The following is a 17,493-nucleotide window of genomic DNA, read 5'->3' on the forward strand; positions in this document are numbered from 1 at the left end:
CTCAGTCAGTGGAGTATGTGACTCTTGATCTAGGGCTGTAAGTTTGAGCCCCACGTTGGGTACAGAGTTTACTTAAAAATAAAATCCTTAGGGGCACCAGAGTGGCTCAGTCGGTTAAGCATCTGACTTGATTTCAGCTCAGGTCATGATCTCAGGGTCATGAGATGGAGCCCCGAGTCGGGCTCTGCACTGGGCGTGGAACCTGCTTAAGATACTCTCTCTCTCCCTCTGGCTCTCCCCCACCTAAAAAATAAATAAAAATGAAATCAAATCAAATAAAATCTTTAAAAACAAGAGTAATGACAAAACATTTTCTTTGACCTGAAAGGTCTCTTTGTTTTGATTTTATAAGAAAATAGAGGGGCACCTGGGTGGCTTAGTTGGTTAAGTGTCCAACTCTTGGTCATGGCTCAGGTCTTGATCTCATGGTTGTGAGTTCGAGCCCCGCGTTGGGCTCCACACTGGCCATGGAGCCTACTTTAAAAAAAAAAAATATATATATATATATGTATATATATGTATATGTGTATATATATGTATATGTATATATAAGTACATATATATGTATATATAAGTATATATATATGTATATGTATATATATATATATATATACACATATACATATATATATATAGAATATTTTTGTGGGCCCTTCCAAGTTTTATGGGCCCTGGCCACTGTGCCCACTGTGCCTAATGGATAAGGTGGCACTAGCAGTGAGTAAAGTCACTTGAATCTCACTTTATTTTGTTTTGTTTTGGTCTTGGGATTAGAGGATTTTTGTTTATTTCTTGGTTCTGTGTTCTGGATAGCAGAAATTGTTCAGCAGACTGGCCTCCAGTTAAGTGAGGGCATGCCGATCCGAGTTCGAAAAGGTTGGGGCCTGTGGGAATACACGGAGTTGTGTCTAGTTAAGTGAGGGCAGAGTGTAGAGAGAAGACAAGTTTTGAAATATCTTGGACTTAAGAGATCATTGCAAACTGGTAGAAAACTCTGGAAAGCGTTTCAATAAAGAGGAAAGCTGTGGATAAAAGTCACAGAGGTAGAAATTAAATGAGAAAAGAAGAAAATTGACCTGATTAGAGCACGAAGGTCATTGTAAGGCGCATCAAACTAAACGTCCAGAGGGAGAGAAACTTCTGTGGGTGCAAGACTGAGGAGTTTGGATCTGCTAATGAATCAGTGGTCATCTTAGTTCAGTTTCTAATGAGAACTATTCCTTTCGGCACTGACAATACTGTGGCATGATCAGTACAGCTTTATTTTCTTAATTTAAACTTTTCTCCTCAGAGCGCAGAGATCATAATTCCTAGGTGATGTGTCTCCCTGACTCATAATTAAGAGATCAGCCATTGCCGATAGTTAAAAATTGCACAGATGAGAACAATGGACAGCAGAGCATAATGGAAATATCTAAGAGGCCTGAGCTCTAGCTTCAGCTCCCTGCCTGGATATAAAAGCTGCAGACAGGTCACTTCACCTCTCATCCCAGGTTTCTCATCTACAAACTAACCAGGGGAGGACTCGGTCATCATTAGACGAGGTAATCTTCAAGAGCTACTCAAGTGTGAAATCTGACGATTCAGTGTCTTTTTCACAAATTGATCCTAAAATATTCTGTAATATCGTAAAGTGATCTGCTCTTGCCTGTAGTAATTATTTTAAATGATTTGAGGTGAAGTGTCTCATTTCATATCCAGTCTGCGTCGTGAATTCCCCTCCTTACTGTCCTCTGCCCTGCTAACAGCACCATGAGGTAAACTAAGAATTTGCTTCAGGGGAAAAGCTAATGGAGAGTTTGAGTTGTCTGCCTAGTTGTAGCATGATTTATTTGAAACATCCTTCCTTTGGTATTCAACTTAAACATTTAACCACAAAAAAAAAAAAAATTACCAGACATTTGAGCATGAGAAATCAGAAATGCATGTAGAATACTGTCCTGGCTCCTGGTTGTTTTTGATGGTAGTCAGTTGTCTCCCTTGTTTTGGAGAAACCAAGAGTTGTAGGAGATGCTTAACAATACTTGTTATTTCACTAGCTTGAATTAATGGCTTCTGATGAATCTCCTCTTTTCCCTGTTAGAGTAGTCTGTATTATCCAATCAATCGCTTAACTGTTCATCCATCAGGTGATTAACTACAAGAAGGAGATGACAGCCTTGTGGCATCCACTGACATTGTAACTGACGCATACATGCCGTTCATTCTAGATTATTTTCTTGAAAACTTGTTATAGCATTCCCCACGTGGGGCTCCTAGGTGCAGACTCTGAACTGGTAGATAGTTATTTTCCTATTGAACACTTGGTATAATGTGCATTTTTTTAGGGCCAGAACAGAGAATGTGACAAGGAAGGAGTGCTCTGCATCCTCGAAGCCTGCAATGAGATCACCATTCACTCATTCAACACAAATGTATTCACTTCTCAAGATGTACAAGGCACGGTGCTAGCCCCAGACATATCAATAGACCCAAACAGACAAAAATCCTGTCCTCCTGAAGGAAGGCCAGCAATAAATACAATAAATAAGTAGAGACGGTAATTGAGTAAAGTATTTCGCATGTTAAAAGGTGATGCATACTGGGGGGAAGAGAGCAGGGTAAAGGGAGCTGAAGAAGGGGTGTGCAGTTTTAAATGGCGGAGCCCGGGGGGCCATGTGGGCCTTGTGGAAGACGTGACATTCAAGCAATGCTGTGATGTCAGGGAGAGAATCACGTGGATGTAGAATGGAAGAGCGTTCCAGGTGGAGGGAGCACAGGAGTCTATGTGCCGGGCATGCTGTGCTGACAACCACAAGGACAGAGATGAATAAAACATGGCTCCTACCCCCAGGGAGTTGACAGGCTAGGAACAAGATTCAGACTTGCAAATAAGGGCAGCGATAAAGTTGTATAAGAACTATGGTGGGTAGAATGTTTTCTTAAAAGTCTCTATGTTGAATAATACAAACTAAGTAAAAATGTGTGAAATTCTTCCCACTTCATGAATGAAGCTTGGATGCGTGGAGGAGTAGAGCATGGCTTCCTGGGAAGGCTCCTTCACACCCCTGCCCTGAACTGTCCTCTCCCTCAGAAGCCTCTGGCTGAGGCCACTCACTCTCAGCCTCTGCCACGACTCCTGAAGGCGATGGTTGATCTTTAGTTCAGGCCTCGTCTGGGCCTCCCTGGAACCCTCGTCAAGCTGCACATCGGCGCTCTCCTCTTCCCGAGAGTGAATCTTGGGAATGCGCTCTCTGTGCATCATTGCCAATCAGTGCCCTGTGTTGTGGGGGGAGGGATTTGCAGACAGCCCACTCTCACCCACCCAGCTAACCCTGACCTAACCGTAGCGTTATGGAGTCCTGACATCCAACACGGAGTTGCCCTCAAGACTGTTCATTCAAGCTCACACCTCCTTTCATTCTCGCCTTCTCCGAAAGACTCCCTTTTGCCAACCTTCTCCGCCCGGCCCCCACCAGCGCTCTGACAGGGAGGTAGGATTTTTATCCCATGTGTATGATTGAGGAGGAGACCGGGCACTCAGAAGTGAAATAATCTGCCCCAAATCACACGGCTATGAATGACGGAGCCTGTCCTTTTGCTACTGCCCCAAGCCACCTATCCGTCAGGGACTTGCCGCTCCTTCTTGCTGTCTGCCAGCCCTGGGCTTGCCTTCAGAAGGACGTTGTGTGTGGGAGGTCTCGGCGGGAAGGTGCGGAGCCTTCCTGGGCTTGCAGACTTGAAGAGCGAGCACTTTCCACCGGCCCCTGGACCTTCCTGCCCGGAGCTGCTAGGATCCTCTTTCTCTTCCTCACTCTTCTGCCTCCTCAAGAACCTTCTTTAGTTTCCTGTTGCTTTTTATATCAAATCTCCTTCCTTAGTTAAGCATTCTGAGTCTTCCTTTCAGTGGCTGCCCACTCCCCTCTCTCTAAAAAGACTTCATTTTCAGCCCTGAGCACTCCGCTCAGCTGCCTCCACCACCCACATAGGATTTAGTAGCATTAGAGACCCGTCCCTTCTCCTGCAGGGCCGCCTCTGTGTCCGTGACTCTACAGTCTACGGGAATCTTCGTAGATGCCCCCCCTCCAATGAACCTGTCCCCTTATGCTTTGTCCCCTCGGCCGTTATTAGTTTGTGCTTGCTGGTGTGTTACTTGGTCCTGATATCTGAATGTGCATTTGCTCTTCCCAGCTAAGTTATACCCTCTCTGAGGGCACAAACCAAATCTCATAATTCTGTGAATACCTGAACAGAATAGATTCTTGTTAATGGTCTGATCGACTCGTCTTTTAATTACTGGGTTTATAAATTCTTAATATTCTGAAAATTTTCACTCTCAGTTAGAAAAACCTCAGATTCCAACAATCAGAGAATAAAGTTTAAGGCCCCCAGCACACAGCAGTTTTGAGTTGCACTTTTAAACTCACTTCTTAATCCATTTCAGGGTTCCCAATTGTTCACAGTTAATTCTTCTTACCGAGAGTGTATTACACTTGCTCAGCATTGAATGATATGGAAAGAATGGCCTTTCTTTACTGCATAACTGACTTTACTTTTGTTCACAGGTTAAAATCAGCCCTTCCATTTCACTGCAGTATTATATCGGTGGCATTTTTATTTAAGAAAAAAAGCTTTCTTCCACATGAACTTTTGTTACAAATCAGTTTATTGGGGCCAATCAATGGGCAGGACCTATGAAAGGGTGTGGATTATCTGGTTAGTCCTTTGTGTGGCAAAAGGCTTAGATACTGCTTAGTACTTTGTTCATTCTTCATCATGTAAAGAAGTGTTTTTTTGAAGGATCAACACCTGACTGAGCCCTGCCTTTTTCATGGAAATGTTTTCACCTGAGTTGCTTCTTATGGTACCAAGAATTAGTTAACTAATACTTATTTAACCTTGGAACAATGTTCATCATAATCCGATTGGCAGATAGTCATTTTATTTAGGTCCGTTTCTTTATTGTATCAGGAACTAGCAAATCTCAGTAAAGAGTATGCTGGGAACTGTTTTTTTTTTCCTTCAAATAAGTTATCATTCTACTTTTTTTCTTTCCATCAAGGGCCATGTTTCCATGCTGTAGACTTAAGACAAGTAGCCACACATTAATGAGTTAGATTTCCAGTCTTGGGTTGAACTCTACTTTTATTTTTAAAGCCGGCTTTCCTATTACATGCTGCTGGCGGCTTTTCATCCAAAATGTTCTCCAATATGATTTACTACATTAACACACTCAGAGTTGTTTTTTCATGATAAAGCTTCCTCATGAGCATTACCACTAATTAATAGACAAAATGACCCAGCACAATTTAATTATTTGGTAATGATTTTCGGTGTTTTCTTAAAGATGATGCTTTACAAGTCAAGGCCTGAACTTGCCTGGGTCATGACCTCTCTGCAGTGTTTGCAGTCTTGTTAAACAAGAAGTAAAGCAAAACATAAATTAGTGTTTCCATTATAAGTTGCTCTGCATTGCCCAGTCTTTCAACACTCTGAAGAGCATAGTCACGGTTAACGTAAGAGAAAGTTTCACTTGGAAAATGGCAATTCCAGCTTTCTGGAGTGAGTAAGAAGTTTCTTCCTCAATGCCTTTCTTCTAGGGCCAACATGTGGCCCTCCTTGAGAGAAGACAAGATGAGGGAGTTTGAATTATGGGCTATAGAACATTAAAAACCTAAGGAAAAGAAGAGAGAACAGTTGCCTTTCATTGTAATGAGAGTGTACCAGCCTGTGTGGCCTTCAGCATCTATCAGCCTTCAGGAATGTGTTCCGAAGTTTACCGATGGAATTTAGTGTTGAATGTTAAAGCACTGCTCTTCTGTGTTAGTAGAAATGTGTATTTCTTTGTGTGTTTGTGATTACCGCAACTCCCCAGTTCGTGTTTTTATTATTTCGCCTTCAGACTTATATATTTCTGCTCCTTCTGGCTTGGAATATCCTTCCTCTTCATCTTGCTAATCAACCTACTCATTCCTTAAGACTCAGTTTCAGAGAAAGAGCAGGTGTTTCTCTGCCACATGTTCCCTCCCTCTACCGTGACATCCTGTGCATAATACCCCCACCTGTCCATAAAGTATCGTCGTTATCTCTTTTGTAGCTCTCTCTCTCTCTCTACAGGGTCTATTCCACATTCATCCAGGAGCTTGATAAAGGTCTGTTGATAATGTGTTTGATTTTTAGCTAGTTGATTTCTTGAATGATAATAATGATTATCATTCAGTCTGTATGCCTCCCAGGTATACCTCTATCCCGTGGTCTTTGCATAGTCATCTGTATGCCAGTCACTGATTGTCTCAACTTAGCTTCTTTGATATGCCTTTGTTTATGTTGGTTCATTTTCCATGATTGCACAGTAGGTGGACAAAAACAGTGAATAAGATGGAGAATGGTTGGTCTGCCTTATTGATGATCATGGTATAATGTTTACAAAACCCAAACTGAAATTGTTTTGGCATCTGATCTTCAATTTCTTCACATCTTTTCCTGAGTTTAATTTTCATGTAATAATTTATTTTCTTGTTTATTTTATTTTTTTAAAGATTTTATTTATTTGAGAGAGAGATAGAGAGAGCACGAGTAGTGGGGAAAAGGAGAAACAGGCTCCCTGCTGAGCAGGGAGCCCGACATGGGACTCGATCCCAGGACCCAGGGGTCATGACCTGAGCCGAAGGCAGACACTTAAATGACTGAGCCACCCAGGCGTCCCTATTTTCTCATTTATTTTAACATCCTGAGTTTTTAAGATCCATGAATAGGTTTAATGATTGTATTAAAGGCTTATCTGTGGAGTACGTATGTACCATAAATCTAGTGACATACTTTAAAATGCATTCCTCTTCCATTTTCTAAGTAAACATTTTTTTAAATGTGTTTTTCTTCACCAAGAAAAGCAGTATACAGTTTGGGATTCTGGATCTGGCTTCCATTCCTGGATCCATCATATATTAGTAAAATGTCCTTCAACAAATTACTTGTATCTGTGAGATTCAATAGCTTCATCAGTAGAGAGAGCAAGTACTTAATTCTCAGGATTATATGAACATGAAATGAGACATTGATCTCAAGAGATTGCCATTCTGCAAAATAGGAGTAAACGGGAGTCTCCATATGGAATGGTGAGGTACCTGGATCCCTTCCCCCATCTACTCCCAGTATGCTGGAAACTAGGCTTTATAGCCTTCAGGAAGGAGATTGGAAGATTCTTCTCTGGGAGAAATGCACACATCCTGACCTTTGAAGGATCCCCAATAATCAGCCACGTCTTATCTGATCGTGCTGTAGTGAAGCCCTCAGACTCAGAGCTTCCAGTCACTATTTTAACTCTTAAATCTGAATAGTCATCCAGCAATCACCAGATACTTGAGGGAAAGCTCCAGTGAATGAACTCCAGGGAGACAGGACAAAGCAGAGAACAGAAGAAAACATTTACAAAATCTGTAATATTCACACAACTCTAAAATAAGGCATCTATCCATTAAATACAATAGGACATAGTAAAAAAAAAATTAAGAAACAAGAAAGAGCTGTTAGAAATGAAAATATAGAAAGAACTTAATATAAAGGTTGGAAGATAATGTTGATACTAACCCAAAAAATATTTGAAAGAGAAGTAAAAACCAGGATCAAAAAAAAGAAAAAAGAAAAATATATTAGTTTTAGTAGACCAGTATGCAACTAATGGAGGGTCTGGGGAGGGGGGTTAAAACCCCCAAAAAACAAAAACAAAACAGAAAAACATAGAAAATGAATGAAAAGAAATATCAAAGAAATAATCCAAGATATTTCCTAAAACTGAAAGATTTTTTAGTTTAGAAAGGACCCATCTAGCACCAGCATAATGAGTAAAGAAAGACTTATCTCAAAGTATGTGATTTTAAATTATAGAATATAAAGGTAAGGAAAAGGTCCTTTAAATTAAAAAAAAAAAAAAAAAGCAAAAGTAGAAGCGAGGAGTCAAAATCAGAATAGTATCTGTCTTCTCACCAGCAACACTGACAATTAAAAGACAATAGAGTAATGCCTTCAAAATTCTGGAGGGAAAATTATTTTTAGCCTTGTTCTGTGTGCCTAGCCGAAGTCCCACGTATGGAGTGGACAATATTGATGGTGGAATAAAGGCATTTCCAGACATTCAGAGTCTTTACATTTTTACCTCCTGTGCACCCTCTCTCAGGAAGTTTTTGAACTAGGTGCACCACGGAAAAGAGGGAATAAATGAAGACCAGGATGTAGGGGATCTAACAGGAGAGAAGAAAGTTCTAGAACGGCAGCTGTGCAGCAGCAGTCTGTCCGACTCTGAGAATCGAGGACTCCAGGAGGGGGATGCCCGACACAAACAAACTTTAAAATTCCCCAACATGTCTGAATGTATTGAAAGGATATTCATGGGTGTGTGTGTTTGGGGATGAGCTTGTAATAGGTACCTGGTAAAGGACGCAAAGGGTGAAAATGGCAGTTATTAACTCTAATAAATATAAAATGTTTCCTAAGAAAGGAAACATAATAATAAGTGGCTTAGCTGTCAACCATATTTATATAATCATGATAAATACTGAATATAGCTTTATTCAAAGACTATGAAATAACCACATTGGAAGAACAAGAAAAGGGGCACATGGCAGGGGTGTGTGAAAATTTAGTAGTAAATCCCCATCTTCATTAATAGGTGGTCAGTAAATGATATTTGAAGCTGAAAACAAAAATCTAAAAATGGTGGTGTAACCTTGTTATTTAAAGAAAGGGAGTTGAATACAAGAAGAAGAGCCAAGAGTTTAAAATGAAAGCCTTTCGAGAGAGGGAATCAGGAATGGTGGCCTAGGCCTGCTGTAGTTTTTAAGCATTTTTTGTATGTTTTTGGGTTAAAATAACTGACATTTTAAAATATTAAATGACACAGTTATGTAAAGCACTTGGCACCATGCCTTTTACAGTTAAGTGTTGCATAAATGTAAACAACTATTGTTCCCCTACTCCTTTTTTTTTTTTTTTTTAAGATATATTTATTTTAGAGAGAGAGAGTGCGACTGGGAGGAGCAGAGGGAGAGAGAATCTCCATGCCGAGCGCGGAGCCTGATGCGGGCTCGATGCGGGCTCGGCGCCAGGATCCTGAGATCATGACCTGAGCTGAAACCAAGAGTCAGACGCTTAACTGACTGAGCCACCCAGGCACCCCTACCTTCCTCCTTCTTAAAAGCATTATAAATCTTTGCTAAGTGGGTGATACAGACTTACCGTTCATGCATTTCCTTTTTTCCAATCCGCACCATACGTACACCGTGTTGGCCGTGAGAAATGAATTACAGCATATACTTCAGTGTCTTTTTATTTGGTTTGTATGTCTCCCTGACTTACTCATCCATTATTTCATTGACGTGAATGACAAGAAGGAGCTGTTGCCTTTCTGAATCCCGATTGCGATACTTTCCTTTAGATTTTCATGAGGAAAATTCTGAATTTCTTTTCTTTTGCCTAACCCCTTGCATTTCTGCAATTAAATAAATGGCTATTGTTCAGGCTTTACTCTCGTTTCCTAACTGGTCTTACCCTGCATTTTAACACATTTTCTCCCTGTGGTCAGGGCCGCAAGCTTCTTATCATCGGGACCACTAGCCGCAAAGATGTCCTTCAGGAGATGGAGATGCTGAACGCTTTCAGCACCACCATCCACGTGCCCAACATTGCCACAGGAGAGCAGCTGCTGGAGGCTCTGGAGGTGATGATGACTCAACGGACCGCAGACTGTCTCTAAGAAAGGAGTCGGGGCAGGGAACTATGCTAAGGGAGTGCGGCGGACACTGCACCCCGTGCCTAGTTTCTGTGCTAACCCAGAATAGGGCCCCTGGGATACACCTCCCGTCGTTTCAGGAATTCAGGAAGGGATGAATGTCAGTGAAAGTGAATGAATCTCCCGTTCCTTGGTGTAGGCAGCACCCAGGCTGCCAGGAATGAGTGACTCTGTGCCCACCATGAGGGATGCATACAGATGACATGGGCCAGAGCCTTGGAATGGGGGAAGGGGACGGTAGAGTAATCAATATGTAGAAAATTCGGTCATTCGCAATAGCTTTCTACTCATTTACTTGCCTTTAATAAACTGGAGTGGTGATTAAAACCTTAGAGACTTCAAAAAAGCTACAGAAGTAAAAGGAACTGCTTTATTAACAAGTTCATAACATGGAAATGTCTTAAATTTTTTGAGGATGACAGAGTTTAGATTTTTAAAAACTGTAAACTTCATTAAACTTTTGATTAGTATCAATGTACACAAATGACTTGAGATCTGAAAGAATGTGATGTAGTGATTTGTTCAGCAGTGGTAAAAGCTTCTTAAAGTCCTCAAGACCCGTGCAATTGGGGCATACTCCCAACAAAACAGGAATTATCTATATGATGAATGTCTCCAGGTTACCTATGTGAGCAGCTCTTGTGCCGAGGTTGGGTAAGAATTAAATTTAGTCTCTGCTTTGACACATGTTGAAATTTTTAACTGGTATTTATTATGGGTTGAAGCCTTTTTTTTTTCCCCTGTCCCCAGCAAATGTATATCTAAATTATAAAGGAGATCTCTAAGAAAACCGGATTTAGAATACCAGTTTTCACTTTCATAATTGTACCTAATGGGTTTAAGAAGGTCAGGTTGGATTTTAAAATAGAAAATCCTGTTAACTTGAACCAGTCAGTTCTTACTACTCTTCTTTTAAAGATAATGTGAGCATTAACTAATGTTGCTGATGCATTTATTATAAAAGTGCTTTCGTTATTTTTATTGTTTTTGTAGCTTTTGGGCAACTTCAAAGATAAGGAACGTACCACAATTTCACAGCAAGTCAAAGGGAAGAAGGTCTGGATAGGCATCAAGAAGTTACTAATGTTGATCGAGATGTCGCTCCAGGTAAGAGGCTGCGTTCTCCGTAGGATTCAGACACAGGAGCTTCGTGACATACCAAGAGGCTTTATATTTCCTTTGCTAAGGTTTTATTTTAAGGATTTTACTTTAAGTAATCTCTACACCCAGTGTGGGTCTCGAACCCATAACCCCGAGATCAAGAGTCACCTGCTCTGCTGACTGAGCCAGCCAGGCGCCCCTCCTTTGCTAAGGTTTTAATTAGTTTGTTATAATTCTCTTATTTCTGAACTCAAGTTGCTATTCATAGCCTGCTTCTGAGACCAAGCAATAACTTATTAGTACTTTTCTTTCTCACTTCTTAAAATTCAGAAATAGAAGAACAGATTAATAGTTACTTTCCATTTTAATTTAAGGAATCATTAGATCTTAGAACTGGAAAGGGCTTCAAAGAGGCAATTGCTCTCTTGTCATCACCCCCTGCCCCCATTTTAGAGGTGAGGGTCCTGAGTGTCCCACAGGTGGTCAGTGGGTTATCCAAGATCACATAGCCAGTTATTGATGGAAGGAAGATGGCGTTGTTTATCAGAGGTCCGGAAGCTACTGTGCATTACACCGAAAGGGGCCTGGGAGACCGTTTTAAGGGACAGGTTAATTGAATTGTACAGAGTAGACTTAGGCTCTCTGTATTTTTCCCTGGCTGGGCTCCTAGAAATTTCATGCAAACTACTGTGGGGTTAAAGCATCCAGGATCACATAGAAAACCGAGCCCTAGGCTAGTGCCTGGGCAAAGACAGATGAAATTTCTTTGGGACTTTCTCACATCTACTGGCAACTTATCTTTCCTCTTTTGGGGACTCCACCCCTCCACGTGTCCATCCTATGTCTTCCTATCCTTATCTGACACCCTGGTTAGATAATAAATGTATTCCTGCCAAGTTCTGTGAGTTCAGGGACCTTGGCTGTCACTCACTGTTTGAATCCACAGTCCCCTGGAACAAAGCCGGACACACAGTAGGGCACTCAGTGAACTGTACTCAGGTGGGTCCATCCCAGGTCACTGGTGAGCAGATTGGCCGCGCAGCTGACATTATGTGTCACTGCTCAGTCCTGCCATCCAGGCCCTGTGAGCAGTGGGTGGCAGAGGTCAAGTTTGACTTCACGTTTACATCCGAAATAGGCTCTTGGACCAATAACAAATGGAGAACACGAAGTGAATGCTTTTTAACCTTTGCTGGTACTTTTATTTTAAAACAAATTGTGGCTTTCAGAAATTAAAGTTGAATACTGAACATTCAGCCAGACTGAAATTTATTTATTCTCCATGATGAGTGGTAACTTGAAGTTACAGACTAATCGTTTTGCTTAGGATTATCCTTGGTAAAGGTGCATATACAGATGTATTCACTCTTTCCTTGGGAAAAGATAAATCTGTCAAGGTAGTCAGCTCTACTCTTCATTTTTTTTTTTGTTGGTTTCAGCATAATTTTTTTTCACTAATTGCGTAGAAGAAACTATGCAGGCTTTTCGCTCCAGTCCCTACCCCTTCTTCCTTTGATGCCTGCAGGTCAGTGATCAACTTCATGCCTCTCGTGTGTGTGGGGCAGAGAGTGAGAGTGGGGCACTCAGGCCTAATCTTCATGGACCTCGGAGTTTGAACCCCTTCTTGTCAAATGGATTTCGTGCAGCTGAGTGAATTCTCTTTAGATCTGCCTGAGAGAGACTGAGCCTAAGTGGAGAGGCATGTAGTTGAGCAGAATATAAGTCATGTTACCTCTCTGTTCACTATACACGATTCTGTTAAAACTTGCACAGTGCTGAGGATCTGCTCTGACTGGATGTCACCTGAGGGAATAAAGTCATTTATCTAGATTACTTTTTTCCTCCCTTTCTCTTGACTTTTAATTCCATAGCTACAGGCAAGTCAGTAAGTCGTTGCTCACACATATTAAATATATTTAATGGGCAAAGAGCTGCAAGTACTGACTGCAGCTGAGCTCCAGCCAGTTCCATTTTTTTTTTAAAAGAACTTGACAATTGATTCATATGTAATTCTATTCCCAAAGAGGGAAAATGTTTCTTTTGTTAGCTATTCACACTTTTTCTTAGTCCTTTGTAGTCTGACGCCTTAACTTTGATACATTTGAAACTTCTGTTCCATGTTTTTCTGGGATAGAAGAGAAGAAATCTTAAAAAAAAAAAACGGTTGGGGGGAATCCAGTTGCACATTTACCCACAGCTGCACCGACATTTGAAAGCTCTTCCTGGAGGGCAGGGAGTTCCCTCTTGGGAAACAGACTCCTGCTCTGGAACATTTTTTAAAAGTTAGGTATGTTTCTTACAATAAAAATTCATCTTAAGGAATTAAAGATGTTTTTAGTGATCATTTTTTAGATAACTTCACATCTCTGGTGGACCAGTGAGAACAGAATATAATTAAAGAAATTTGTATAAACATGAATATAAAAGGAAAATGAAGAGAGAAAATTAGTAATATCCTAAACTTGGCCCTTGAACCAAAGTTCCCCTATCTTCTCCTAGACTCATGATGCTTTTTTTTTTTTTTTTTGAAGATTTTATTTCTAAGTCATCTCTATCCAACATGGGGCTCCAACCCACAACCCCAAGATCAAGAGTCACGTGCTCTACCGCCTGAGCCAGCCAGGGGCCCCTATCATGATGCTTTTCTATCATGGGAGACCTGGATTATCCAGGGGCCACGTTAGGGGAGTCAGCCCCACTCTTCATTTTTTTTACTTTCAGCACCATTTTTTTTCCCATTAATTGCAAAGAAGAAACTGCGCGGAAGACCAAGGCTAAGAAAAGCTAATGTGTCGATCATGCAGAATTAATAAGCTACTTTTTAGCCATTTAATCAACCTCAGTTGGTTTAAGTTTGGGCTCGCGTTTATATGTTGCATGAGTCCTAAGACTTGGATGCCCTTCGAACCCCCGTGAACAGCCACCGTCTGGTCTCACACGTGTCCTCGCAGACGTGCTGCCCCCTCACACAGCGCTAGCTAAGGGGGCGCCCGGCTGAGGTGCCGGGGGATGAGCAGCTGGGTCACTTGGAACCTCGTGCGTGGTGATTCTCTGTGCTGGGAAATCCTGTTCACTCCTCGTGAATGACGTAATCTGCTTCGCTGTGTGTCAGAATACTGGTCAGGGAGCCGGTAGCACAGTTCTGTGACTCAGCAGGGCACTGATGGAAGTACGAAACCGAGCATTTCCTTGGCATGAAGTGCACAGTCATTAGAAGGTACCATTAACCCGTGTTCTTTATTTCTTTTGATGTATTTAGATGGATCCTGAGTACCGTGTGAGAAAATTCTTGGCCCTCTTAAGAGAAGAAGGAGCGTAAGTACACACAACACTTAAGGCCGTCAGCCAGGCTTACCACTGTGTTAAATCGCAGTGCCTGTTCTAAGCGTTGCTAGACAGTGCATATATACATTTGGATTCTCAACCTTTCTTGGACAACTTTGTTTCCATTTATTAGCGTTCTTCACTGTGTTGTAGGTCTGAGAGACCAAGCAAGGAAATTGGTTGTACTGTTGGCTTGCTCTCCTTGTCCTGCTTCGCAAAACTTCCTTGTCACAGTGCAGGAAAAAACTCGATGGTACATATTTATTGGAACCTGCTTTTAAATGCATGGGGCTATGACCATTTTCTTTTGTGAAATGCTTATCTAATAGCAAATGCATAGTAAAAAATGTAGAAAAACCATTAAGAAGCTTTTGGTGATTTTGTGGTAAATGGTTTTTTGCAGACCCTCATCTGTTTTTTTGTTCTGGGTGTTTCTGTTTCAGTAGCCCCCTGGACTTTGAAAATGAACTCTTTGCACACACACAGTGACCAAGGGAAGTGACCAAGGTGAAGACAGCCTGGGATCTTCACTCAACTTACTCAAGATCCCAGACAAAGTGAAATGTCCCTACCTTCACATGTGCTCAGTCTGCATGATTAGTGCAATAAACTCCCTGCCCTGTGCTTACTCAGATATTCTGTTTTGTGGAAGGCACAAATTTGCTCTAGAATGCTATGCTTACCTCTCTGTGCAAGCTAGGATGATTTCTTCTTCCTCAGTCTCGAAGTGTGGAGACACGCTGCACTTGTGAACACTACACATTGTAAGCTCCCGACCACCGTCACCACCCAGAAACTCTCAGTAACGTAATGATGTTGCAAGACAACGCTTGGCCTCTTAGAAGGAAGACTTTCTGGATGTAAACCAGGAGCAGTGACTTGGAGGTATGGGTTCAGAGGGATTATCTGACAGCTCCCCTGCGCGAACACTGAAAGCTTGGGTATTTGGTTAAAGGTTCTCCCAGAAAACTAGTTGTTATCTTTGCCTGAAGAAACAGGACTTTGAATTTCTGAGACGCTGTTCTCAGTCATTTTCAGAGATGTTTCCAAGTTGCAGTCAGGAGATCTTTCTTAATAGAGAGTCCAGCTATTACTGTTGGACGTGGCACCCGCTCAGTGTCACTCATTTGCTCCGTGGCAAGAGATGTGCCGGCCATTGCCACGTGGTAGCTGTCGTTAGCGACTTGGGAAAGACCTGTATGGAAAAAGCCTACACCCCTAAACAGAAAGGAGTCATTAAAATAAAGTCATTTATAAATCTCTCAGCACGAATTATATCCGACTCTAAATGGGAGAATTCTTTATGATATCAAAGGCTTATTATTAGTATCACCATTTTTCTTTTTCCTCGGTTTAATGACTTAGGATTTATTCTTCCTTTATGTTAAACCCTCTGTGCTGTCTAGCATCTAAATAAAACACTATTCTCCAGAAGAAACTGTTTTCTAGCCCTCACCCAGAGTCTTTCAACATCCATTCCAGTACGTTTAACACATTTCCTTTCCCCTCCACACGCTCCTTCCAAAGAGAAGGACATCCGGAGGTTTGTCTGATAACTGAGTCAGGAGGAAAGAATCAGGTCATCCTGTCTGTGATGACACTTACGGAGCAAGCCACTGACTCCCCACCGCTGCTTCCAATGCGGGGACGAGCAGTCAGCAGCCACCTGAAGGTTCTTCACGCCGCCCATGAGGCTTGTGGCCACTAGTGGCGCTGAGCTGTCATGTGTCCCCATGGTAGAAGGCAAATCATCTCCAGATCCTGCCATCTGTCTATTTTTGGTTGACTTCTGTGTCACAGCTACTTCGTTTTGGGGTTTCATCCCTAGCTTATTTTGTGGCTTCTTAAAAAGTGGATTTTGTGTTGTATAATTCTGTGATCCCTGATGGCCAGTACCCCGGGTCCCCTGATCTGTTGTGCAGCTTGCCTCTTTTCTCCTCCCAGGAAAGCAACACACACTGTATTAACTTATGGCTCTCGTTAAGTGAGGTTCATGTCTTTGTGTTTTGTCCAAAACTATACTGAAAAATATAAATATATTGTTTCATGCAAATGAAGGAATGCAATAAAGAGTATCTATACTCAAAAACATTCTGTGGACCAGTGTTTTGTACAGAACGACACACGTAACTGATAGGAATGTGTGAAGAGGAGGGGGCTCAGAAAAGCCCCTCCTTGTTTTGTTATAACTAGCCTAAGGAGATGGAGAATTTTAATTTAAAAATCTCTGGTTTTCATTATTTAGGAAGTATAGTCACTTGAAAAGAGAAATACATCAATAGCGTATTTTCAAGAGTTAATGCACAAGAACCTTCACACTTATTTTACTTATTTCCACCTTATTAAAAAACTGAAGCAGACCAAAGCCATAAATGGGCTAGTAATAATCCAGAAAGGAAAATTGTTTCTCAATTAGAATTACTCCTTTGAAATGTACAAACCAAGGGATTCAGACACTCTCAGTGGGATTTCTTCGCATGTTTCATTTTGGAATCCTTTTTGCATTTTTCTGAGCTGTCGGATCTCTTAGCCTAAAAGCCCGATGCTTAGAGTTGGATCAGGTTAGGACGAAAGGCAGCTCAGAGAATCAGCAAGGCTCAGTGCAAAGAGGTCAGCTCCCCGGGAGTTGTCCACACCTCCTAGGAGGACCTCAAGGCCACCCTGGTCCCTGCATAACCTTGGGAAGGTGGGCTCTTGAAGCTATCCCAGTGCTCTTCAAAGTCGTGCTGGGCAGAGAGTGAGAGAGCACACGACGTCACAGGCCTACTGACAAAGCAAAGGAGACTGGCCGCTGCTGCTTTAGATTTCTTCATATATGGAGGCACTGCGAACAGGCTAGTTTTTGTCAGAAGATATAATTAAAACCTCAAAAAAGGAGGTTATCTCATCCTTTCTGTATTTGTACATCTTCACTGAAATACCTTCAAAACTATATAACAGAAGGGCGCCTGGGTGGCTCTGTTGGTTGAGCGTCTGCCTTCGGCTCAGGTCATGATCTCAGGGTCCTGGGATTGAGTCCCACATTGGGCTCCTTGCTCAGCAGGCCCCTTGCTCAGCGGGGACCCTGCTTCTCCCTCTCCCTCTCCCTCTGCCCCTCCCCCTGCTCGTTCTTTCTGTCCTTCAAATAAATAAATAAAATCTTTAAAAAGATATATATAACAGAAAAACTATAATGGTGGCTAAAATCTGAAACATGGTTTGCCTTAAGGCTGTCTTTTCATGTCCTAAAAATTACAGTGAACAGCCTCTGCTTTAAGTTTCAGCAGCAAGTCATGGAGTAGATTTGAGTGTGTAATAATCAAATC

At 41.7% G+C, this 17,493-nt stretch overlaps 1 protein-coding gene across 1 annotated transcript in view; it reads left to right on the top strand.

The window, feature by feature from the left end:
• NSF (N-ethylmaleimide sensitive factor, vesicle fusing ATPase) overlaps positions 1-16,279 on the top strand; it is a 147,125-nt gene extending 130,846 nt beyond the window's left edge. The window contains exons 18-21 of the mRNA XM_045814603.2: positions 9,557-9,691; positions 10,757-10,870; positions 14,124-14,179; positions 14,632-16,279. Coding sequence (XP_045670559.1) covers positions 9,557-9,691; positions 10,757-10,870; positions 14,124-14,179; positions 14,632-14,677 — 351 coding nt within the window. The 3' untranslated portion in view covers positions 14,678-16,279. The remainder of the gene's footprint in view (positions 1-9,556; positions 9,692-10,756; positions 10,871-14,123; positions 14,180-14,631) is intronic.
• The last annotated feature ends 1,214 nt before the right edge of the window (positions 16,280-17,493 follow it).

The sequence above is a fragment of the Ursus americanus genome, chromosome 23, assembly GCF_024610735.1.
Source record: "Ursus americanus isolate L20-20 chromosome 23, mUrsAme1.1.p, whole genome shotgun sequence".
NCBI classification, from domain to species: Eukaryota; Metazoa; Chordata; class Mammalia; order Carnivora; family Ursidae; genus Ursus; species Ursus americanus.